This window comes from Mesocricetus auratus, unplaced genomic scaffold, assembly GCF_017639785.1.
Source record: "Mesocricetus auratus isolate SY011 unplaced genomic scaffold, BCM_Maur_2.0 Super-Scaffold_100020, whole genome shotgun sequence".
Lineage (NCBI taxonomy): Eukaryota > Metazoa > Chordata > Mammalia > Rodentia > Cricetidae > Mesocricetus > Mesocricetus auratus.
The window spans coordinates 14,039,118-14,064,470 of record NW_024429201.1 but is presented as its reverse complement, the minus strand read 5'-3'; the positions used below and the strand labels follow the sequence as shown (position 1 = coordinate 14,064,470).

The following is a 25,353-nucleotide window of genomic DNA, read 5'->3' as shown; positions in this document are numbered from 1 at the left end:
AAATGCACATTCACACAACAATGACATCTTTTCTACTATGTTCATAGCAGCATTATTTGTTATAGTCAGAACCTGGAAGCAACCTAGATGCCCCTCAACTGATGAGTGGATAGAGAAAATGTGGTACATTTACACAATGGAATACTACTCAGTGGGAAAAAAAAGAACAATGGAATCTTGAAATTTGCAGGCAAATGGATGGCACTAGAAGAAACCATCCTGAGTGAGGAAACCCAGTCACAAAAAGACAAACATGGTATGTACTTACTCATATATGGATTTTAGACATGGATCAGGGGAGTGTCAGCCTACAATTCCACTGCCAGAGCATCTGGGAAACAGGGAGGACTCTAAGAGAGATATGCACGGTACCCCAGGGAAGGGGAATGGGGCAAGATCTCCTGAGCAGATTGGGAGCATGGAGAGAGGGGAGATGGAGGTGGGAAAAAGAGAGGGAGAGAAGAGGAGGGGACAGGAGGACATGGAGGAGCAGCAAGGCTGAGTCTGGGGAAGAATAGAGGAGAGCAGAATGAGAGATACCATAATAGAGGGAGTCATTACAGGTTTGAGAGTTCTGGCACTAGTGAAATTTCTAGAGATCTACAAGGATGACACCAATTGGCAATCTAAGCAATAGTGGATAGGCTGCCTTAAATGCCCCTCGATGATACTGAACTTGATGACTACCTTATATGCCATCCTAGAACCTCCATCCAGTGGCTGATGGAAGCAGAGGCAGACACCCACAGCTAAACACTGAACTGAACTCCTGGAACCCAGTGGCAGAGAGGGAGGAGTGATGAGCAAAGGAGTCAAGACCAGGCTGGTGAAACCCACAGAGACAGGTAACCTGAACAAGGGGGATCTCTTGGACCCCAGACTGATGGCTGAGAGGCCAGCATAGAACTGATTGAGACCCCTTGAATGTGGGTATCACTGATGAGGCCTAGGCAATCTATGGGGCCTTGGGTAGTAGATCAGTATTTATCACTGGCATACATATGGACTTTGGGTGCCCATCCCACATTGAGGGATGCTTTCTCAGCCTAGACATATGCGGTAGGGCCTAGACCCTGCCCTGGATGAAATGACAGACTCTGGAGATCCCCCATGTAGGGCTTTACTCTCCCTGGGGAGTGGAGTGAGGATTGGTGGGGGACTTGCTGTATTGGCGGGAGTGCAGGTGAGAAGAGGAGGGAGAGGGTGCTGGGACTGACATGTGAAGCAAGCTTGTTTCTAATTTAAATAAATAAATAAAAAGAATACTTATCAACCTACACAAAACTCAACTCCAAATGGATCAATGACCTCAACATTAAACCAGATACACAGAACCTGACAGAAGAAACAATGGGGAATAAGCTTGAACTCATTGGTACAGGAAATGACTATCTAAACAGAACTCAGCACAGGCACTAAAATCAACAATTAATGGATTGAACTTCACGAAACTGAGAAGTTTCTGCATGCCAAAGGATACTGTCATTTAGACAAAGCAGCAGCCAACAGTGAGAAGTATTTTTATCAACTATACATTTGATAAAGAATTAATATCCAAATATACATAAAGAACTCAAGAAATTAAATATCAAGAAAACAAATAACCCAATTAAAAAGGGAATACAGATTTAAACAGAGAAATCTCAATAGAAGAAATGCAAATGGCTGAGAAACAAATGTTCAACACCCTTAGCTATCAAGGAAAAGCAAATCAAAAGTACTTTGAGATTCCATCTTACAGTTTTCAGAAGAGCTAAGAACAATAACACTATTGACAGTTCATACTGGAGAGGACATGGAATAGAGGAATACTCGTCAATTGCTGGTAGGGTGAAAACTTCTATAGGCACAAAAGAAATCAATGTGGTGGTTCCTAGGGAAGTTGGGAATCAATCTTACTTGAGATCCAGCTATATCACTCATGGGCATATACATGACAGATACTTCATGTTATCACAGAGACACTTGCTCACCTATGTTCATTATTGCTCTCTTCATGATAGCCAGGAACAGGAAACAACTAGATTGCCCTCAACAGAAAAATGAATAAAGAACATAATGGACCCCCCTTTTTTGTTTTCTCAAGACAGGGTTTCTCTGTATATCTCTGGCTGTCCTAGCTCTCACTCTGTAGACCAGGCTGACCTCAAAATTACAGAGATCTCCCTGCCTCTTCCTCCCTGAGTGCTAGGATTAAAGGTCTGTGTCACCACTGCCTGGAATGGAAAACTACTTTTTATTGTCACAACATTTAATCAAACATTTTATCTCAGACAATTATATTTATTCTGAACTACCAAATCTTTTGGTAACTTTGCAACTTTGAAAAACTATTTAAGCTTTATTCAGGAATGACCATTTTGCACAAGATAGAAAAGCCAAAAGGAAACCTATCTAACTGAACCCAGTTCAACATTAACATTTATTGGGCTCTTAGAAAGCTGCAGACAAAATGCTAAGCCTTCACAGTGTTGTTATATTTTAAGTTACATTTTAGGACAAGTTTTTTGAAAGCTATGGAAAGGGATACATCAGTAGTTCCTCAGAGGTGATTAATAGATAACCGTGGCTTAAGAAAATTCAGAATTCTTTGTCCTCTATTGTAAGAAGAAATACAACTTTATTCTCCCTTTTCATTATTGCAACTCCATGCTCCTGATTTGTTTAAGTTATTAAGTTAATTTAGGTGATGGAAACAAGGTTTTACTCTGGATCCCAGACTGCTATGTAGCCGAGCCTGTCCTGAAGCTCACAGTGGTCTTCTGTCCCAGCCTCCCAAATTATGGGTAAAGGTATGATCCTCCACACTGGGTCACATTATTGTGTAAGAATAGTCAAAGTAACACACTTCAATGAATGAAAATATCAAGCGGTATAGTCTAGGTCAAGTAAAAAATGGAAGAAAAATAAATAAAGGAAGGTGGTGGTATACATCAGTAGCTGCCACTCCGTGGGAGCCTTAGGGTGGATGTTTCCTCAAGCCAGGAGTCAGAGCTAGTCTAGACAACACTGGAGATGCCATCTTCTAAAACTACAGTGGGTGATCTGCTCTTTTTACCTAGCTCACTCCCAGGAACTGTTAAGTCATTGCAGGGCTTCTCTTCCAGAAATGAATCTCCGTATGTATGAGCCAAATTTCTTCAGATATTGGTCTGTAAGTCATTAATATTTGAAGTGATTTTAGATAAGATTGGATATTTATAGCTATCACTTATGTTGAAGATATAATAGAGGATATAAACTAGAACATCAAATCAATAAAGTCACAGACATATTGCTAAGGATAAGGCTAAAATAAATACTTAATTATTTTGGTAAGAAAAATACTGCAGTAAAGTCTATAAAGTTGGTACAAAGATGTCAAAACTCCAAGAAGCCATACTTTAAATACTGTGGATATTTTTTTTCATAATAAAACATTCATTTCCATATATTAAAGCTTGTGAGTGGCTACAGTAAAGGCAAATTGACACAGTCAAATAGCCTTCCTGACATAGAATCAGTATAAATTTCAGAGGTAGAGATTATTCTATATGAGATGAATTGAAAACAATGAAATAATAGAGGCATGAATATAAGCAAACCCAGAACCACATTAACATAATAGTTAATAGAGGAGACTTAGTGGTGTGGACTCAGGGAAACTATGAAATGACCTTCCTACAAATTTGGACATGATCAAGACAGATCACAGATTGTCACACTAAAAAGAGGACAAAAAAAAGTGTGATACTCTTGGTGATAAGCTGTATGTCCTGGATGAAGCCGAATAGGACATCAGAAGGTCAGACAGAAACAGGACAATTCAGAATTATTTGGGAATGGCCCAAAAGCTGCAGGATGTCACTACCCTGCTGCCTTAATTCAGGTCGCATCCTTGTGAGGGCCAAAACATCTCTGATGGGATATCACACTTCCCTTTAGTGTTTATAGTCTCAGGTTAGCTTAAATGCTATTTCCCTGCTTGTTGTGAGATTTCCACCCACGAGGGTGATACTTTTCTACTTCTATTTCTTGGAATCTGCTTATCCCCTGTGAGTTCCACTGCACTCCACAGTACTGGAACCAGAGGTTGGGGAGATTGTCAATAAGAAGGTTGGCTGAGAAGAGAAAAGTATTAGAGAAAGGGTAGTAACCTATCTCTAGGGATCAGGGTGTATTGTGAATAGGAAAGGGATGGGGCGTAGTGAGTGATTTGATAGTAGATGTACTTACTCTGTGACCCCCTTCCAATATCTGAGATATTCTCGTGTTCTGTGCAACATACATGATCTCACAACATGGACCTTGAGTCTATTAGTCAGAATGTTAGCAAGAAGATCCTCATCTGCCCCCCACCTTTTGATGTATCCACTTTAAAGTGAGGCTATTTTTAACTTTGATGCAGTCTAATTTATCTTCTTCCTTTGAATATTTGTGCCCTAGGTGTTATATCTAAGAAAACACTGTTAAATCCAAGTTCACAAAGATAAAGACAAGCTTTCTTCTATGAATTTATTTTTAGTTCGCTCTACATTTATGGCTTCATTCTAGAATTAACATATATTCACATATTGTGAGGCAGGAGTCCAACTCATTCTTTTCCAGATAGGTAAATAGTTGTACCAGAAGGATACGGTCAACCACAATTAGAGCTAACTTTTGGCTCTCATGTAAAAAAACAATCAATTAACCATGGGTATGCAGGTTTTTATTTTTCTTGGGTCTTGTTTTAGTGGTTGCCTAGTTTTTAATTCTTCAGTGACTTGGATACACAGTTGAGAGGGGTCACTTTTCCAACACAACTTTTAGCTATGGTCCCATTCTCCACTGTTTGTTCTCAATGCTGGGATTCAAAACCTGCCCTCTGGTCAGATCCTGTGGTGCTATAGTGCAGGGGCTGAGTGTCCTTATCTTTGAGGCTCACTCTACCCTAGGAAGGTCCTTCTTGGCTGTTTTTTCCTTGACTGGCTTCTATGGTTGTTTGTTTATGTGTATGTATGTATATATGTATGTATGTATGTGTGTATGTATGTATGTATGTATGTGTGTGTGTGTGTATGTATGTATGTATGTATGTATGTATGCATGCATGTGTTTCTGGAGGTAGCCATCTAGGACAGGGGTTTTGCCTTGCACACTTGATGTTTATAGAGGTCAGAAGAGGGTGTCTGAGTGCCTGGAATTGGAGTTAGAGATGGTTGTGAGCCACAATGTGCATGCTGGTGACTGAACCAAGGTCTTCTGAAAGCCACAGTATTAGCCTACTGAACCACTAACTCTTCCACATTTGCATTATGAACTTATGTTAATTTGATTTGAAAAATATGTTTTCATTGGTTAAATGATTACATTGATAGAGGTTAAGGATACCAATATATCACCACTTCACACGTCCACTTTACTATTTCTTTATTAATTTAAAATATTGTTGACCACCTTTTATACTGTCTTCTATCCATCATACCTGTGGATTTGTGTGTATCAACCATCACTTTTAGTTTCATTATGGTTATATTTATAGTTAATATGATTTTTGTCAGTTAAGTCGCTGGGGGGGGTTGTTTGTTTTTTGAGACAGGGTCTACTATATTGCCTTTGTTGTCCTAGAACTTGTTCTGTAGATTAGGCTAGCTTCAGACTCCCAAAATCCTACTGCCTTACCTCCTGAGTTCCGGGATTAAAAGTGTGCATTATCATGCCTGGTCTGTTAAGCTACTTTTAGTTGAAATAAGCAGGAAATCTACTAAAATTGCGTAGTTACCTCTTCCTTCCATCCTTTCATGTCACATCATTTGGGGCAGGGCCCAGGAACTCCCCAATGTATCTAGGCTGAGAGACTATTGATATGTAAAATAAGATTGTTTCTAATTTAAATAAAAATCACCCTTGTTAATGAGCAAATTTATTATTTCATATAATAGGAAATCTAAAGCATGAATTTAGATTTGTTTGACTAGGATATCAGCAATGCTATTCCAATCCCATTTTAGTAGTTTATTCGGCTCTCATATCCATATGAAAGTCTTCATACTAAAGCTGGGTTTTTACTTTCTCAGAAGATGTCTACTAGAAAATAACAGTTAGACACTTTTGTTCATGCTCAAAGAAACAGAAAACAGTTCTTCTAATGTATTTTCTTCTCATCCCATTGAACACACCACATGCTCATTTGTGAACCAATTGCTGGCCAGTAGGTCGGATTATGCGGACACAGAGGATGGGGTTCGCTACCAGGACCCACTGGCCTTTGTTGAGAGGGTTCAATGCTCAGTGCTAAGTTAGGAAGAAATAAGGTGCTTATGGATAATAGTTAGTAACCAACAGCACCCATTACAAATGTGACTTTTTTTCTTACAACTTTTAACAGTCTATTTTCATACCTACTTTTATAAGCAGATCTTGGTGCCTCTGTCATTTCTTCTGTATAGCCTACCTCATTTCAACTTTTCAACTTTTGTCATCATTAAGTAACTAACATTATCAGATGACACTAAATAATTTAAGCAAGAGCATATAATTAGGGATAGTTACAGTTCAAGTACAAGGACATTACTTCACTAAAGAGTACTCCACAGACTAAATCTGGAATGAGTATCATTGTATTTGTCCCCACTGAGCTAACCTAACAGAAATATGACACAAGGGATCCTTACTCATCATGTACTATCTTCATTTGCTATAAAGGACAGCTTTTCCCCTGTAGCCTTTGGCAATAACAACCCTACAATCAGAATGATAACAGTAGGCAATTTATATGATTAATTTATTCACTAAATAATTCCAAACACTCAGTTAGATGATGGGAACAGAAGAAATGAAGACTGAATGACTTTCTAACAGCCACAAAAATAGCAGAAACTGAGGAAGAAAAAAAAATAAGGGAGGATTTAAGGGAGGGTAAGAGAGGAGGGGAGGGAGACTGACATGTGAAGCAAACTTGTTTCTAATTTAAATTAAATTAAAAAATAAATTAAAAATAGAAAACAGGAAAAAATCAATGTTACAATAGCAACCATTGAATACATGGACATAAAGTTACCATAAAATGTGCCGAGCTAGGGAATTAAGAGAACTTTACTGGAACGTGATAAACTGTAATAGTCACTATTATAAAAATATCCACTAAAATGCCACTCATCCTCAAACTAGTTTAAACTTACTTTATGTGTCATTAAAATAACAGGAAGTGAAGCAATGTTCATGACAAGGCAGGAAGATGTATGGAAAAGAACAGCTGCCAAGAGAGATGTTTTAGGAGTTACTGCTGTTTTTCAAAGGAAGACAGTTCAGTTGGCACAGAAAGAATAACTTGTTAAATATTGTCGGGGAATATGCCTAAGGATTGCAAAATGGTACTTTATCCTTAGGTAAATAAAACACCTTTGAAAATATGGGAAAATGAGGACAAAATGTAACTTTAAAATATAGGTAAAGAGAAGGCTTATAAACTTGTGTAGCTAGTAGGACCTTTAATACTTAAGTTTTAACAATAAAGACAATAGTTAAACACCCCATGCTACAAAAACAACAACAAAACAAAACAAACAAAAAAACAAAAAACAAATCAAACCAACCAAACAAAGAAAAAACAAAATCTAGAAATTTGGCACATTCATAAAGTACCATAACCCAAAATAAGGTGTAAGGACAAAAGGGGAAGATTGTTTTTCACATGTGACAACAATTGGCACTAAATATACAGAACATTCTGATGATCAGGAATAAAGGCTGTAGAAACAAGACTACACACTGCTGTTAATGTAATTCGTGTACTACCTTAAAGCACAGGTGTTAACTACTCTCGATACTTCTGCAAATTCACCATAACTAAATAATACATGACATGTTCAAACATTTATCCATGTATATCCTTAATGTATAAATAAAACATGTAAATATTCTATAAAGGTAAATGGGCTAAGTAGGACATGATGTCATCACAAAAAAAGCACAAGGACTTTGGGTTAATCAAGGAAACGAGTTAGAAAATGTTCATATGATCTGACAGTTTGGATAGCAATGACAAAGGCTTAAACATGTATATATGCACAATGTGTGGAAAGACATTCATTAGATGCCACTTTAAAATAGCAGGAATATGGGTGAGCCTGAGCCTACTACTTAAAATTATTTTAACAAGAAAACCGAACTATATTGTATTATGAATTGGTAATATAGTTTTATCTAATTTATAGTGATATTTCTTCTGGTTTTATTTATAGTACCATGAGCAACAAAGAGAAATTTTGATGCTGCAATTTTCTCCGAGGATGCTTTTAAGGACATTGCTTCCCCTTGATACATTCCAGAGATGTCAACCAAAAATTTCTTATAGGGCTAAGTACTAGAAATTCCTTTAGTTATCCTTGAGAATTTGTATTTTCTTTTAATGGATAATGAAAACCAGTTCTTTAAAGATTTGCTTGTATTTTTCCTCATGTAGTGTAAGCATTTCAAATTCCATCAAACAGTAGTTACTCTTTAGGTAGGACCTCACAGCTTACAAATCTGCACCTCTAGCAGTATGCCATCTGAGTTCCGTACAACTCCTATGTCTCACATCTCGGTACTTCACTGACACTCGGTCATGAGATGTGCAGTGATTTTGTGCAGCAGTTTCCTTGCACTAGGCAGATGAGAGGGCCACAGCTTTACCTTCTCTTCACTGCTTGATTAGAGAGATTTGCAAGCCTCTGTGCAGCTGCCTGGGCTGGGTATCCAACCAGATGGGTGGTGGGTCCTCTGATTTCTTTCAAGGAATAAAACTGCTGTTTAAGCTCTTCTATCTTAACCATTAATAAAGAACATACCTTGATTTCCATTCAACTCGATGTGTCTGTGGACAAAACATTGAGACAGAAAGCCCCCTTCTCCCTATAGTACACAGTAGTGACTGTTGCCACTTCCCTTAGGTCTCTATGTGCATTAATTTGTATCCCTCCATCAACATGGGTGAAATGCCATTAAGATGGCTAATGCCATCTTCACACAAGCAGGTAAACAGTATGTTACTCTTATTTGCTTAAGAAAAGAAAAGAGCTTGGTCATATCAGAAATACTGGAGCAGGTGCGTCAGATCCATTGTTCATGGCTGCATGCATCTCTGGATAGGTGTGGTCCAACACATTTGCATGGCAACATCATACTGCAGTGTCAAAGACTGGGCATTCCTCACTAAAGAGATTTAAAAGTTTGATAAAAGGCTTACTAACTGTCCTCAGACCAAGCAGCATCAGAAGGTAGATAAGAAAAGTAAGAGGCAACAGTGTTGTTTCAGACAGAATTTCCCTCACCCTGGAGGGTCTGTAGAGACTGAACAACAGCTGGCTAGGATAAAGGATCCGAGTGCAGAGTTAGGGGTCAGCAACGAAGATCTACTTTAACCTGTGGTTCTGGAATAGTTGTTAGTTGGCCAAGTACTGGTTTATAAACAAGAGCAACACTTTGTGTGTTTTTCACTAACTTCACAATAATTTACATGATACCTTTGGGGTTAAAACCAAGAGAATAATGAGAAAACATTAGGTGCCTGTGATAACAAAAGAGAGCAATGACCTGTCTGGAAAAAGACTCTAGAAATGATGGTCCGGCAGAGTGGGCAGGGAGTGCTTGCAGGGTTGTCTTTGGCCAGAGTCCGCAGGCAGGGCTCGCAGAAGATGTGATGGCAAGGGTAACACATGTAAGGGTTGAAGTACACATCCAGGCACACTGCACAGATGTAGCTGTCCTTTTCTTCTGAGTATTCATTCTCATCATCTGTACTCATCTCATTACTCAAACTCTGCAAAATACAAGGAAAACAGTTTTTCTTGGCTTAGTGTAAGATTGAATTCCCTGAGAGAGGGTGACGTTACATTTTGTTAAAATTAAAATATTTATGAGGTACATATAGTATCTATTTCTGTAACATATTCCAAATGATAGAAATGTGATCTTTTAAAGTGAGAAGAAACAAAAAACCTTATGAAAATCCCAGAAACGTCAATCATTCCCTAATATTTCTACATAAACTAAATGGTAAACCACACCTAAGCATATAAAGTACACTTGTGAATCTAACCAGTCCCAGGTGTTATAAACCCCTGACCAAAGTAGTGACTGTCATGGGTTAGAGGATGCTAGCACGGCATCTTGTCATGACGCCATCAGACTCTCCTCCCTCTCACTTTGTACCTGGAGCATTTAACATTCTCTACCTTGCATCTTTCTAGACCTCAATGCCAAGAAGGTGTCAAAGTTAAAGGGACGTCTAGTAGTGGGTCAGTATTTATCCCTAACATACGAATGGACTTTGGGAGCCCGTTCCACAGAGGGATATCCTCTCAGCCTAGACATATGGGGGAGGGCCTAGGTCCTGCTCCAAATGATATGACAGACTTTGAAGATCCCCCATGAAGGGCCTCACCCTCCCTGGGGAGCAGAAAGGGAATGGGATAGGGAGTCGGAGGGTGGCAGGGGAGGAGGGGAGGGAAAGGGAACATATAAAACAAGCTTGTTTCTAATTTAAATAAAAAAAGAATAAAAACAAAGTTAAGGGATGGTGCGGAGGTTGACTTGGTAAAGCAATGTGAGTTAATTATGGGATTAGTTTTGTGGCTAGGGAAATACGAGGAACCTCTTCTCTTCCCAAATGTAGTAGTTTGAGAGAGGCAGCTTAGTGTAGCATGAGGTATGGTAGAACAGTTCCTATTATTTAACCTCAGCACTAGCCAATCTGTGAAGCTGTGGGGATTAATCCAGGTGGTCCACTTCAAACACTGAGCATAATCTCTTAGCTCAAGCACATTTAACAAATGTTAATATGGACACCTTTTTCCTCATCTGCTTGTCTCATCTTTCACCCCAGTCTCTGCAGTTTCTGCTAAAGCCCTGGGGAAAGTTTTCTCAAGCTAGAAGTTTGGGGAAAATAACCAGGTTACCCCTTTTCTCCTCATGGTGATGAGATCAGTGAGCAATATTTGAATGGCCCTTGGCTCATTAATTGCTGTAGTATTTACAGAGATATATACAGAAGACAAAAGAGGCTTGAGATACAAATGAACAGAAACCAACAACCAAGCCCTTATTGTGCTTTGAATGCTCATCTCTTCCAAAGTTCCTACTGTACCCCGACTCCCCAGTGCAGCAGTATGAGGGGATGAGGTGTGGGGTGATGAAATGCTGGGGCAGACTCTCAGGAGTAGGATTAGTCACCTGTGTAAAGGCCAAAGGTTGACTGAAATCCATTCCTTCAATTCTCCCATGCTTCTGCCAGCGAGGACTGCATTCACTACCTATAAGGAAGCATTGCAGATTGGATCTTTATTTGACACTTTCTGGGACCTGAACTGGAGCCTTTTCCAGCATCCAAACAATGTGAAAAATTCTGCTCTTATAAATTTCCCAGTGTGTGGTATTTGTGTTATAGCACCAGTATAGCCCACTAGTCCTGAATAACACAAAGTTATAAACTATTATTTATCTAGATGTTTTTATTTTTTTCCCATGGCCAGTCTCACTTTATAAAAGATATAGTTGAGTTTGAGCCTATTTATTTTCATTTAAATTGCCATTTTTCTAATAGGCATGGGGACATTTTTATTTAACCTGATTATTTGTTGGTGCCGAGTAAATGTATTGTACTTAATTTTCTTTCCTCTATTTTGCCTTTACACTCATCTCATATCATCCGTTGATGGAAATAATTCTTAATTTGATAACATTTTTACTTTATGGGGGTCCCGTTTGTACTTATTTAAGACCTTTTTCTAGGGCCATTATGTCAGTATTATTTTACACTCCATATTATTAAAAATATATCATGTATCTGAAACCGATTCTATTGAACGGTGTATTTTACAGACAAATTTAATCCTCTTGCTTAATTAGTCTTGTCTTTTGTTTTTTTTTAAACAAACATTTTCTTTTGTGAACTATAACAAAGTGTTACCTTACCAGTAAGTGTCTGTTGGGGTTTTTATTCCAACCCATTAGTGTGTTGTCTGTCCTGCCCCATAACCATTTTTAGCTTTTGTATAGTTCCTACAGTTAGAAAAAGTTTAGGTTCTGATTTTAACATTCATGTTTTTGCTTAGTGAGCCTACCTTCCCACTGTGATATACTAATCAATGCAATAACTTTTCTCTCAAATAGCATTTAAGTTCTTAGTTTTTATTTTTTACATTAGTTGATTTATTTTGTATGTTCATGTGTATGGCACAGGCCAGAGAGTAACTTGGAGAAGCTGGTTCTCCCCTCCCATCATGTGGATCCTGGCTCTGAAACACTTATCCTCATAGAAGTGGTAGGCACTTTCACCTGTTGAGCAATTTTACTGGCCCTCAGTTTTAGATTTTCAAACTGAATAATAAGCACATTACAATTTTGTGAATAATGTAATAATTCCATAGAAATATATGATGACTTTTATGCAATCGCTCTTAAGAAATATATCTGTGGATTTTCCTGAGTTCTGCCCATGTCCTGTAACTACAGAACTTTACATTATAGCTGATGGAAATGCAGTATGTGTAGGAGTGAACCCCACAAAGTTATCCACCCATGAGGGTGGGGACAAGTAAATTAGCACAGGTAGAGATAAAAGGAAGCGAAAGGAAAAAGGACCGCCTTTTTTGGAAGCCGGCCACGCTTCTGACTACCAGCTTGTGTGATTCTCTCTCTCTGGTAAATAAATATATTGTATTCCCTATTGCACTGACTATCATCATTATCTGGTGAGAATTCCATGTCCCCTCTCCCTACTATTGATATTAGAGTATATTTTACACCTGTTAGTGATTTTTCAATTATTTTAGGGTTGGGATTGGAAGGAGGTGTTCAATCTTGGGCATCCCTTTCAGATAAGTTTAGAATTTAGGTGGAATGGATATGTTTAGCTTAGGATATAAGTAGATTATAACTTATCACTCTCTCTCTATATATGTTGTATATGTTTGAGTTTGTATCAAATTTAAATCTTCTATTTAGACTAAAGGGGAATTATAGGAGTGAACCCCACAAAGTTATCCACCCATGAGGGTGGGGACAAGTAAATTAGCACAGGTAGAGATAAAAGAAGTGAAAGGAAAAAGGACCGCCTCTTTTGGAAGCTGGCCATGCTTCTGACTTCCAGCTTGTGTGATTCTCTCTCTCTCTGGTAAATAAATATATTGTATTCCCTGTAGCATTGACTATCATCACTAAGTATGGATGGAGTAGATGAGGCATGCATGTCCATTTATATGCTTTTATTCCCTACGAAGGAATTATATCTGTGTGCTCACTGACATCAAGCTTGGCTATATGCTTTGTCCCAAGAAAAACGAGCAAAAGTAAATAAAACTGTATCTAAACAATTTTGTAAAAAAATTACAATTCTGACAGTAGTGACCATTCTATCATTCTAGATATGCGGATCAGAAAGTCACTAAAACCTGGAAGAGGACAACAGGTAACTTAGGGACAGATAACTCCACAAATTCTGTTGTAGATAGGCCACTGGGATTTAGGAGCAGTCCATTATCACACTGGTGGAGTGACTAACAGAAAGAGGGTTCAGAGACAAAGGTATATATATAGGTTATATAAACAGTCAAAAATAGAGGCTATTGACTTAGTGAGTAAACTATGAGCTACTAGAACAGTGACAACTAATGTTATGCACTCATATGTAGACTGTCACCTCATAAACTGAGAGAGTAAGCAAAGCAAGCTCATGACATGGTTGTTGTTGGCCTCATTTGACATGATGCATACAAAAGGAAAAGAGAAGTTCAGGAAAAGGACGACCTCACTTCAAACACTATGAAAGGAGGAAGAGAAGCAAACAGCATTGAAACAGACAACTGTTTCTCATGCTCAATCGATAAAGTTCTTCAAAAACATCTAAGGAACAAAGGCCAACCTGTAGTCACAGATCAATGGGGTGTCACTTGCAACACATGGTGGTGGTAGTTCAAAATTGTATAGGGAGATCCAAGATGCTGAATAGGCTCCCAGCATAAACTTCCTCTTTCACAAACAAAGAAGCCAAAGCAGCAGGTATACAGTTTTATTCTGAAATGAGTGACTGGTGGAAAATACTAAAGATGACCAAGAAAGGACCCGAAATGTTTCCATATTCAGAGACCTGTGCCAACAGCATAGTAAGAGAGACAAAACACACAGTATTTGTCACTGTGGCTCTTTGGGTGATGCAAAATGAGTCTCCTGTTTGTAGTGATATGAGTTGTAGAGAAATCATCAACATACTGAATCATTGTGGATTTGGCAATCTGCACTAAAGTTTCACAATCCATATAGGCTTGTAGTCCACTCGGGCGGATATCATGCCATGTGATTCAGCAATTGCCCAGAATGCTGTATGGAGGCCATCTTGTGAAATGAGCTATTTGTCTGTATTTAGGCTGCTCAGAAATACCCAACTATTCCCATGGTATTCACAGTGCCCAACACCATTAGCTATAATAAAACATATAGAAAGATTGTAATATGATATTCAGGTAGACTCAAAGGCAACATTGCATAATACATACCCTACACCATTAGCCAAAATACAACTTATAGGAAGATCATAATATGCTACTCAGGTAAACTCAAAGGCAACAATGCATAATAGATAACCTAAGGCATGTCTTCAGAAGAAGGTCATTTACTAAGCAGGAAACTCTTTCAGTAGAGTTATCTAGGAATTAAAATATCACCTGAGAGCACAAAACTACATGAAAGTTTCAGGTATCACGATACTCTCCAAAGAACAGAGAACTCTCTAGGAGCAGATCCCAAAGAAGTAACTGCTTGAGACACCTATGAAATATTTAAAAGAACCATTACAACCAGGCTTGGTAACATCAAAGAGACTACAGATGGCTCAATGATTAAGAATATGTATGGTTCTTGCAGAAGGCTCAAGCTTGCTAGCACCAATATCAGGCAGCTTAAAACCTCCTATAATTACAGCTCCAGGAATTCCAGCACTCTCTTCTGGACTGCGCAGGCATCTGTACTCACATGCACATACTCACATGAACACACACATACACACATAGCTCAAAACAAAAATAAATCCTTAAGAAAAAATAGTATGAGAGCCAAATACAATAAAGTGCAGGAGATAATTTTCACATGAGCAAATGAATGTAGCATTGGTTTTATAGGAAATTACTTTTGTCTTTAGAGACTTAAATAATCGTATCTCTTAAGTTCACATTTTTATTTTAAGTTATACTACACCATTTTTTATAAAGATAAAGCAATAAATAAAAGACCCTAGTGTCTGATTTCTAGGTAGGTAAGAGGTCTCATTGGGGTTCTACTAGGGAAAAAAACACTGCTTAGTATCTCCTCCAACAAAAATATATCAGTTGGCTCCAGAAACACTAAATGAAGTTCCTCCTAAGCTACGTAATGTCATGCACAAAAAATAGAGAGGTATGTTAGTCTTGTTATTTTTTCTAACTCTTACAGGGTTCTTCCCTTGGCTTATTCCTTATCTACATTTCTTTGCAGCAGAAAACCATATATGTATTGATATATCAACCAATGTTGTTTTGTTTGTTTTGTTGTTGTTGGCAGTTTTGTTTATCCATGACTCTTTTCTATTCAAGAAGAAGCATATAAAGTTTTGCTGTCTCAAGGAAAGAATAATACACAGTATGTAGATAACAGTGATGTTAAAAAGGTAAACTTCTGGTATTTTATTTTCAAGGTATATGATTCACAGTGCAAGTGATGGATTTGGAGGACCTCCCTCAAGTTCCTCCTATCCTTGTCCTCTTGTATTCAACACACACTAGATAAATATGCTAGAGGGTTGTGGCAAGACATTGTGCTCAACACACACTAGACAAAGGTGATATAGGTTATGGCAAAATATTGGTAGCTCTCTACTTGGCCAGCATCCTTATGATAGTTCTAAGTTGTATATTGCCCAAAATTGTGTAGGCAAGAAGAGCCCACATGCTCCCATCTTCAGAATACAGAGAAATCAAAGCTTCAGAATTATTTCATGCTTAGGGGAGTAAGAAACAACAGAAGATGGTACTGAGTGTTCACTGGGGAGATAGTAAGGGTTGTTTCACCAGCACAAGGAAGAAACTACATTGAACTGGGATACTGACTATTCAGTCAGCATCAGTAAGGCCAACTATTCATCTCGCCTACCTATATCTTAATACGTGGGAAGCGCTAAAGACTTTAAAACACAGACCTAGGGGAAATGCAGTGTTGATCTCACCTTTTTAGCCCACATAAAATAGGATCAAACATAAGTTAACTGACACAAACACATGTACTAAACATTATTTGCATGTCATTCATGGATGATAATATTTAATTTAAAATGGTATAAAAATACTTCATAAGCACCCAACTCTATAGACTATGCTTAATACTCAGAATAAATTCTTTTCTTTTCATCATATTATTTACCTCTTCACAGAAACTTGAATTAGGCCAATATTTCTTTAACTATTATTGTACTGTATTTTTCACAAGACTGACACAACATTCGCACTTTCATAGAAATAATTTAGATAATAAGCTTATCAGAAAATAGCAATGATTAAGAAAACAGCATATGGAAGTTATTTTAAATATACATCTTTCTAAGCGCTTTAGATATATGATTCTTAAATATAAAATTTTACAAATGTCATTGTTGTGTCATAAGAATTCATATTTCTGTCTCAGAATATGACTTCAAATTTGAATAACTACATATTCCAAATTTGGCGGTTTGGGAGTTCTAACATATGCTAGCTTACATACCAGCCATCAAAAATTATATATTTTAAGAAATAACTAGAAAAACTTTTTAAATCACCCCAAGCCCCCACTTTTGATCACTATGGAGAATCAAATCAACATAGGAAGTTGCTTCAGGGATGGTTGAACAAAAATGCTAGGTGAAGAGTTAACTAATTCCCCCCTTCTCTCTCTCTGTCTCTGTCTCTGTCTCTCTCTCTGTCTCACACGAGGCATAAATTAGGGAAAGCTTTTATTTCTTACATAGCAACAAGTGAAAAAGGGTGTTGGTGGCTTAAAAGCCTCTTTGGCTTTCATAAAGATGCTCTAGGTTGATAACTACACTGCAGTGTACATTATTTGTGGGTATAGGGCTAAATTAACACTTCTAACTCAGAAACCTTGAACTGAAAAAGTAAGTAACTTTAAAGCAAGTCCTTCATTAGGCAAAAATAGAATATCACCACAAAGCAAAATGTGTTAGCCTGGTGGTCTTGTGCCCACAGCTCAAAGACCTTAAGACTGACTCACCCAGAAGCCATGCCCACTACAGACGAGCTCACATTGAAAAAATTACCAAGTATACCAGGAAAAAAAGACTAGAAGTGTGGCATGTACAAGCAAATGCACACCTGGAACAATGTCTTTCCTTTGGTTGTCTTTCAAGGGTCTCATGTAGCCTTGGGTGTGATCCTGGACTTCTGGATTCCTATTTCTACCTCCCGTATACTGTGATGGCAGGCTGTGAACACCACACTGGCCAAGGATTTACTTTTGAACAACTATACCAACTGACAAACAGAGAAGTAATTTAAATGGCTATTTATTAAATTCTCCAAGAGAGAATTTATAGGAGGAATATGTTCACTTAATTCGGCTAAATAAAACAGGCCTAATGAAAATAGATTTGGAGTAAGATGTCCAAATGGAGATTTTTATATGTGAAAGGGTAAAAAGAAAGGACTGCTATAGTAGAAACTACCATTCAGGAAAATATAGGGGACAGTTATCCTGTATGATTCTGAAAATAACTGTTTCATTGAATTTTACTTTTGCAACACTTCATTTCCTGCTGATCCTGTATTCAACAAGTATTTTTCTAGCCTTCATTTCTCTTAGACTCTTGATTACACTGCAGTAAGATCCCTTCCAGACATTTCCAACCACACTGAGACAGAGGTTGTTCTTCATCTTGTGACACAGTACTCCTTTCCCATACCCTTCTGCTTGCTCCTCAGCATGCTTTCCTGTTTCCTTGGAGATGAGATTCCTTGGTCCTAAGCTGTTCCCTTACCCTCCCTCTAGCTGCATGACTCCCCTGAGCAATGGACTCATGGCTTCTGTTGATAGTGGCATACAGATGACCTTCAAGGATAGCCTCCCGGATTAATGTTTCCTCCCCTTTCCAAATTTTGTGTGGTCATGGATTAAAGCCAGGGCCTTGTACAATCTAGGCAATGGCTACACTTCTGAGCTACATCCCCATTCCATGACAATTCTCTTTGAACTCCAAAAACATATTTTAATGTGCCAGAATGATTACCCAAGCTTTTATTCACAACCAATTCACTTCTACTTTGCTTTACCTCGTTTAATCATTCCAAACTTAGAAGCTAGTTTTCTTGGTGTCACCTTGATAGTTACTATTTTGTCAGTGAATCTTATTAAGTTTAGTCTCTAGAATCCATTCTCATCCTCTATTTTATAAATACCTTTCTGTGTTCCTTTTCTCTACCCCATTCCCTGCTTCATTAGCAGTTAACTGGCCCTTACATTCTTCCTACATCACTGAATTATTTTGCACATTTTGTCAACAGCATTCTGCTCACAGATCTATCTATCATGCCACTGTGGGGTTTAAAGACCTGCAAGGTCTATCTATAGTCCACACGACAAAAGAGCCAGCATTTGAATGGTGGTCCTTCTTTTGGCCCAGCCTCAATGGCTAGATTACCTCCCCACTATCTGAGCCACTCTTCTCTGACCTCCTGCACGCCGTTTTAACAAATCCTTCAGGGCGCAGACATATGGTCTGCTTATTTGGAATTTTGCCTCCCATACCTCTTGTCCTGTATAACTCTGACCAATTAGTATATCGTTGGAAAAGAGACATTTTAAAGACAGCCTTTCGTGACGCCTCAAGCACAATGCAGTCATAAAAATGTGTACCTCCTCTTTACAAATGCTACCATAGCTTGAATTTAACTTTTGTACATAAAACTTGATTAATGTATGTCATTCACCCTGGTTCTGAAGCACCACTCCTAATACATATCCCATTAGGTAGTACTTAGGCAATGTTGAATGAATTACCATAACACACACATATAAGATTTAATGATAACATACATAATTAATGATTTTATATGTACATATAAGCACCCATGCTTGCAAATTATTAAGTGTTTTAAAATTCCTTACTACTAGTCTATTTCTTTTATATACACTACATAAACTTGGAATCTAACATTATTCTATTTATTTGTTTGCTTGTTTTTTGAGATATGGTCTTACTACATATCCCTGACTGTCCTGGAACTCCTTATATCAACCAGACTGGCTTCAAACTTAGAGAGATCCCCTGCTTCTACCTCCTGAGTGTGGGATTAAAGGTATACATTACCACACTCAGCATCCTGACTTTCTTAATTAAAGCGGCACTGCATTGAGAAAAGTAGGAAGTGTTTAAACCTGGGGTGAATATGTGTGGTGTGGGGATAAGGATATATATATATATATATATTGGTGTGGACACATATATGGAGGCCATTGGTCGACCTCAAGCTGTTCCTCAGGACCCATCCACATTAGCTTTTGACACACAGTCTCTCATGGGGACTCATTAGCTTGAGTGGACTGCCTAGATAGCAAGGCCCAGGAGCCCATCTACCTCCTCCTTAGAGAGGGAATACCAGGGTGGCCTACTGTGTCTGGCATTTTATGTTGGTGCCAGGGACCAAACTCAGGTTCTCATGCTCGCACAGCAAGCTCTTCATTAACTGCATTGTCTTTGCAGTCTCCCTTCATGACCTTTATATACAACTATGCAACATCTTAATCAGAGCTCACGCCAAAGAGCAGTTTTTTTTCCAAATGGAATAAAAGATACTTTATTTTTAGCCAAATATGTGGGACCATGGCATGAGACAAAAAGCAAATAACCGCAAATAAAATGTCATGACGTCGAGTGAGAATAAAAAGACAAATATTCACAATTTACTTAGGGATTATGTTGGTTTAGTAAAGTGAATGTTGCTTGTTCTCCACCGATATCAATGACTTCACTAGTCCTAGGTAGTTGGCTATATTTACAGTACTATTTACAATCCACCTCTTGTTGTTTATAGCTTCCTTGTTTTGGAGAATTTGAATACAGCTGATGATCCAGAGCAAAACTATCACACACTTTGTTTTAACACTATTAAGTCATTCATTTCCTGACTTTGTGTCTGATCTACTATCTTAGAAACACTATATATGCATATGTATTCACTTAGCAAGTTACTAGTTTCACCTACCCAAAAGTTAGTAATGTCATTGGACAGTATTTTAACCTAAAGCAGAGATTTTTCCAGGTTTCCTGACTGATATTTCCATCAATGTGCAAAGAGCACATTGATGTAATCTGTAGTTGCTGATTTGCCTATTTGTTCTTAGTTATAACTGGGAGAGGTGATCAGTAATTATATGAAATGCAACTAAGGACCTGAAATATCTGACTTTTTCCATTTATATATTTATTTACACATGGATTTATTTGGTGTATGTATGTATGTATGGGGGCACATGTATCAGACAAGGTACAGAGTTGGTTCTCTCCTTCTACCATGTAGGTCCTGTGGATAAATTTTAAGGTTGTCAGGCTTGGTAACAACCTATATCTGATTATTATAAGTTAAGTATTTAATGGTTCAATCCTGTCTTTGTCTCTTAATCCAGTAGTAATCAAAGAATAGCTTCATTAAAAGAGGTTTATAGGTTGCTTTTGAGACAGAAGTTCACTACATAGCTCAGGCCAGTCTTGAACTTGTAATATACCCCAAGATATAGTCTCAAACATATGGCAATCCTTCTGTCTGAGCTTTCTGGGGATTGAGATGTGCACACAGAGTTAGTTATATGTGCACACAGAGTTAGTTATAAGCCTGTGTGTGTGTGTGTGTGTGTATGTATGTGTGTGTGTGTATGTGTGTGTATATATGTATGTATGTATGTATGTACATATATCTTGGTGGAAAAGGTAAAACAAAAATGCAACAGTTATTTTGTGGTCTTAATTTTAGCATCTTTTTTTTTTTTTTTTTTTTTGGTTTTTACGAGACAGGGTTTCTCTGTATTTTTTCGGAGGCTATCGGTCCAGCCCGGCCTCGAACAATTTTAGCATCTTTATTTTAATCAAAACACCTAAATTTACCCTCACATATATTTTTAGTATGAAAAAAGGATTTTGAAATTATATCCTTTCCTCAGTCAATAAAAGCCTAATCTGGAGAAGAAAAAAAAATCCAGCAAGACATTAGAGGTAAGAAATAAAAGTAAAAACTTTAAATATTTAAAAGTGTATTGCTTCAGAAAGTCAAAACTGAGTTCCCAGCTCTGTCACTTAATGGACTGATCTTAGACAAACTATTTAATTTCTGTATCTATTTACTCATCAGCACAATTAGAATAATATCAATCTACCTTCTGGAGTTGTAGAGAGTCAAATGGTCTCATTCTTACAGAGCCTGATGTAGGAGTAAAAGGAACAACTTCTTTAGGGCTGGGGACATGGAGCCAGAATCAACTAGAAGAGTACTTTGTAGTTTTGCTCTCTATGGGGATGACTATACAAGGAAGGGAGCCACCATTTCTCATGTCAGCTCCCTTTCCACCTCTTTAGTTTACTGTCAAACTGAAGGGGGAGGGACAAAGACCCACCATGCTTTTACATGTGAAGTCTGGCACTGCTGAAACCTCCATACAATTTCATCCCATCTGGACAGGACAGGTCATCAACAACAGCACGCCTATATGAAAGGGTTATAAATGCAGACAGGGAAAGTTCAGTGGGTTACTCATTTATTCTAAAGAAATTCACACCTCCTTGCGTATCACTGTGAAATACGCAAGTCCTTTTATATCCCAATAACAAAGAGTGGACTGCCTTTTATTTCACGCTGCATTGAGAACTGAGGTGAGATGAGGTAATTCTTAGCAATAATTGTGAACAGAATTTATCTCACCCGTGAATTTCAGCCAGGCAATAAACACCTCAAGTGTTTCCTGTAGCAATGCCTGCAATAAATGAAAGCTGTGACTGCTTCTGTGCTCCAAATTGAATTTTTAGATAGTAGGTCATTACTTCATATATATGCCAGTACCTGTGGCATTTCTATAGGAAAATCAGCCTAACTCAAAAATAAATGTTGAGGTTTGATAATAAAGTCAGGGATGGACTAGGGGACAATCACAGTCTATAAAGTAGCAGTTCTCACCCTGTGGGTCATGATCCCCTTGGTGGTCGCATATCAAATATCCTATATATATCATATATTTACATTACAATTCATAACAGTAGCAACTAATTATGAAGTAACAATGAAAGAATTGTATGGTTGGGGATCACCAGACCATGAGGAACTAATTAAACCGTCACAGCTTTGTGATGATTGAGAACCACTGCTCTATAGGCTCATGAAATCTATTCTGTACTGCACAGGTAAGGACAGCAGTGCTTACTTGATGCACAGATCATCTCAGATGAACACACTGGGAAACGCAGTGGAGGATTTTGAAAATTACTTACATTTCCATTACAAGTGAAACAAACCCTTCTCAGGTTTTCACATGAGCACACAAGAATACTTAAAAAGATACTGCAATACTCTACGAGTCACAAAGAGACACACACAGAGGAGGTTCATCAAATTTGCCACATGTGGGCTGCAGCCGGCATGACAGCCCATCAGAGGAAATTTTAGGGAGAACAAAAGCATCACATATTTCCTCTTTAAAATTATGACAGAAAAGTGTGATCATTTTAAGTGGGGAATACATAAATTAAGACAGCATAAAAATAGTATAGACGTGTCAAAAAATGAGTAGAGAAGGATGTGCAAGTTTGCCATTAAATGGGCTCTCTGCAACCAGTCACCGAAGGAAGTGGCAGGCCAGCAAGAAGGGAAACAACACAAGAAAGACAAGAATGGAATGAACAGGACTGGACGTGGGGAGTCATGCAGACGGGTGTGTATCACTCCGCACGGATGTATTTTAGATGTTACTGAGAGGTAATGTGAATTGGCAGTTCTCTCATAAAAGAATTTTCATGCTGTGTTATGCATGGACCAGTTTATGACGGATGCTTGATGAAAAGGAACATTTAAGGAAGGATGTTTAAGGAAGAGCTGGCAGCTCTGGAAGCATCTGACAGAAGTTAAGAGGGATGAAAAGCAGGCCACCTTCCCAAAGGCTCCTCTTCTGCTGTCCAAATACAAGATGACAGGAGCTGGACCAAGTTTTTGGCTGCAGAATTGCAGAAAAATGAGCAACAGCTATAGTAAATTTTGCTTTGGAAAGAAAAAAAACATTTGTTCTTTCTGTAACTCAAATGTAGTTTCTGTGTGTGTGCGTGTTGTGTGTGTGTTAGTACACATGTGTAGGTATGCGAGCCTATAAATGACCGGGTAGAGGCCAGAAACATTGTGTATCTTCTTTCATTACTTTCCACCTTATATTTTTGAAACAGGGTATCATGGTGAAGCTGGTGTTCACCTTCTCAGGTAGATGACTGGTTAGTGAGCTCTGGGGATGGGCCTGTCTCTGCCTCCCCATGTTGGGGTTCTTGGCTTTGGAATAAGTGCTGTGGATTTGATCTTATTTTACAAACAGTATTCTTTCTTAATGAGTCATGTCTCTAGCTTCTCAATCAGACAGTCTCTAAAGGGGAAACTCTGAAATCTGATATGTTTTTCTCCATGTACAAGGGATACTATGATTTTAAAAGTTAAAGATTCACTTAGATGGCAGGATCAGAAATGTCAATACAGAAATGTCAGTAGAGGATATACCAAGAGGCTTATGATCCCAACATACAAATTCTCTACAAGATATTTGGAATTCTTTAGTACAGAAGGAGGTGCCTCAAACTGAAACACCATGGGTATTAAAACAGGGACTATAGGCTTGAATGAAACATTTTATTGCTTAAGTTTTAATCTGGATAGATGAAGATCTACTTTGAACACTAGAACCACGGTTTGAATTCAACCTATAAATAATACTTATATCTGTTGTCTGTTATGTAGGCAAAAATAAAATAAGGTAGGAACATAAACAGCTGAAATAATACAAGGCAACAACAAAAGCACAGCTTGAAATTTAGCCTTGCCACCTTATGAGTCTAAAAGGATCAATGTAGAAAACTAATAATGGAGATAAACATGGTGATCATTTTACAACTAATATTTAAATTTTAATTATAACAGTAAACCTTTCTTTAGGAGTTTCATTAGAGAGGATACCATATCTTTTCCTACAATTCAAGAATATCACATGATGAAAAATTTGTAACAGGTAATTTTTATGAGTGAGCAACACCCATTTTGGTAAGGACTTCAATGTTTCTTGTAGCCTGTAATAGTGTAGACTCATTTACTAAGTAAAAATTGATCCATCTGATTATATAGTATCATGATAAATACAAAAGAAGAGCTTGTGTACTATAATTGTGCTACTTATAGCAGCCCCAGTGCCAACCTAAGGTTAAAATAAGAACTCAGTGTTGCCTTTACATCTGTTCTGCTAGGAATCAGTTTCCTGGAATCCACCAAAGAATCCTCCAGCACTTTTTCCTGTGTGACACTGACAAATGCTACAACACTGAATTTTGACCTATCTTCTTGTTTGCCAAATAATGTGAATAAGAGAAAAGGAGAGAGTGGTATTTTACAGTTCATCAGGTTGTGAGATGCAAAATACAACTACCGCACAAGTCTGCTACACAGAGAAATTAACAGCAGCAATGGGTCTCCAAAGTCAGGCAGGGAATGAAGAAACTCTATCCCAAAACAACAGTACAGAACAGTACAGAAGGATCTTAGTAACCAAAGATAAACCCAAATAATTCCAGAGCCTAAGCAGTGTGTATAAAAGCCCCAAAGTAAAAGGAAACAATGTATTAACTGTACCCATGTGTATGATGCAACCCAAATTAAAGTATGACATACACTTGACCAAGAATATTTCAGTTCTTGGGCTGGGTGGTTAGATGATAAGAGTTTATCAGATATTTTATAACTTAAAGCAAAATGTCCTAAAATAAAAGTGTCAATTGTTGACGATGTTTTATGAAAAACCAGAACATTCCAATTAGTATGGCTGAATAAGAATTACTTTACATATTTTTTAAAAGTTAGTTTTATTTTTCATATTTGTAAAGCCATTTTATCAATTACTTTTTCACTTTGTGGCTGCTGCCTCAAAGTGAAGGAGGGATAAATTAGGAAACATCCATAGTTAAAATGTTCATTACCCATCCATTGCCTTTGAAGTCCATATCATCCTTTCCTAGTGATGAACTGCAAACATCAAGTGAACACATCTCTTATTCACTTTTCACTCAGTGATTTTACATTAGTAGTTTGAAATCAGGCTTTGTGAGTGTAT

At 37.8% G+C, this 25,353-nt stretch overlaps 1 protein-coding gene across 6 annotated transcripts in view; it reads right to left on the bottom strand.

Annotated features, from left to right (window-relative positions):
- Window positions 1–25,353, bottom strand: part of Rnf180 (ring finger protein 180) — a 150,531-nt gene that overhangs the window by 35,205 nt on the left and 89,973 nt on the right. For 4 of the 6 annotated variants that reach the window (XM_040729016.1, XM_040729017.1, XM_040729018.1 and 1 more), the window contains exon 6: window positions 9,538–9,763. In XM_040729016.1, coding sequence (XP_040584950.1) covers window positions 9,538–9,763 — 226 coding nt within the window. Of the gene's footprint in view, window positions 1–9,537; window positions 9,764–11,175; window positions 11,256–21,624; window positions 21,714–25,353 lie in introns of those variants that run through there. The other 2 variants (XM_040729020.1, XR_005869881.1) reach the window with 2 other exon arrangements.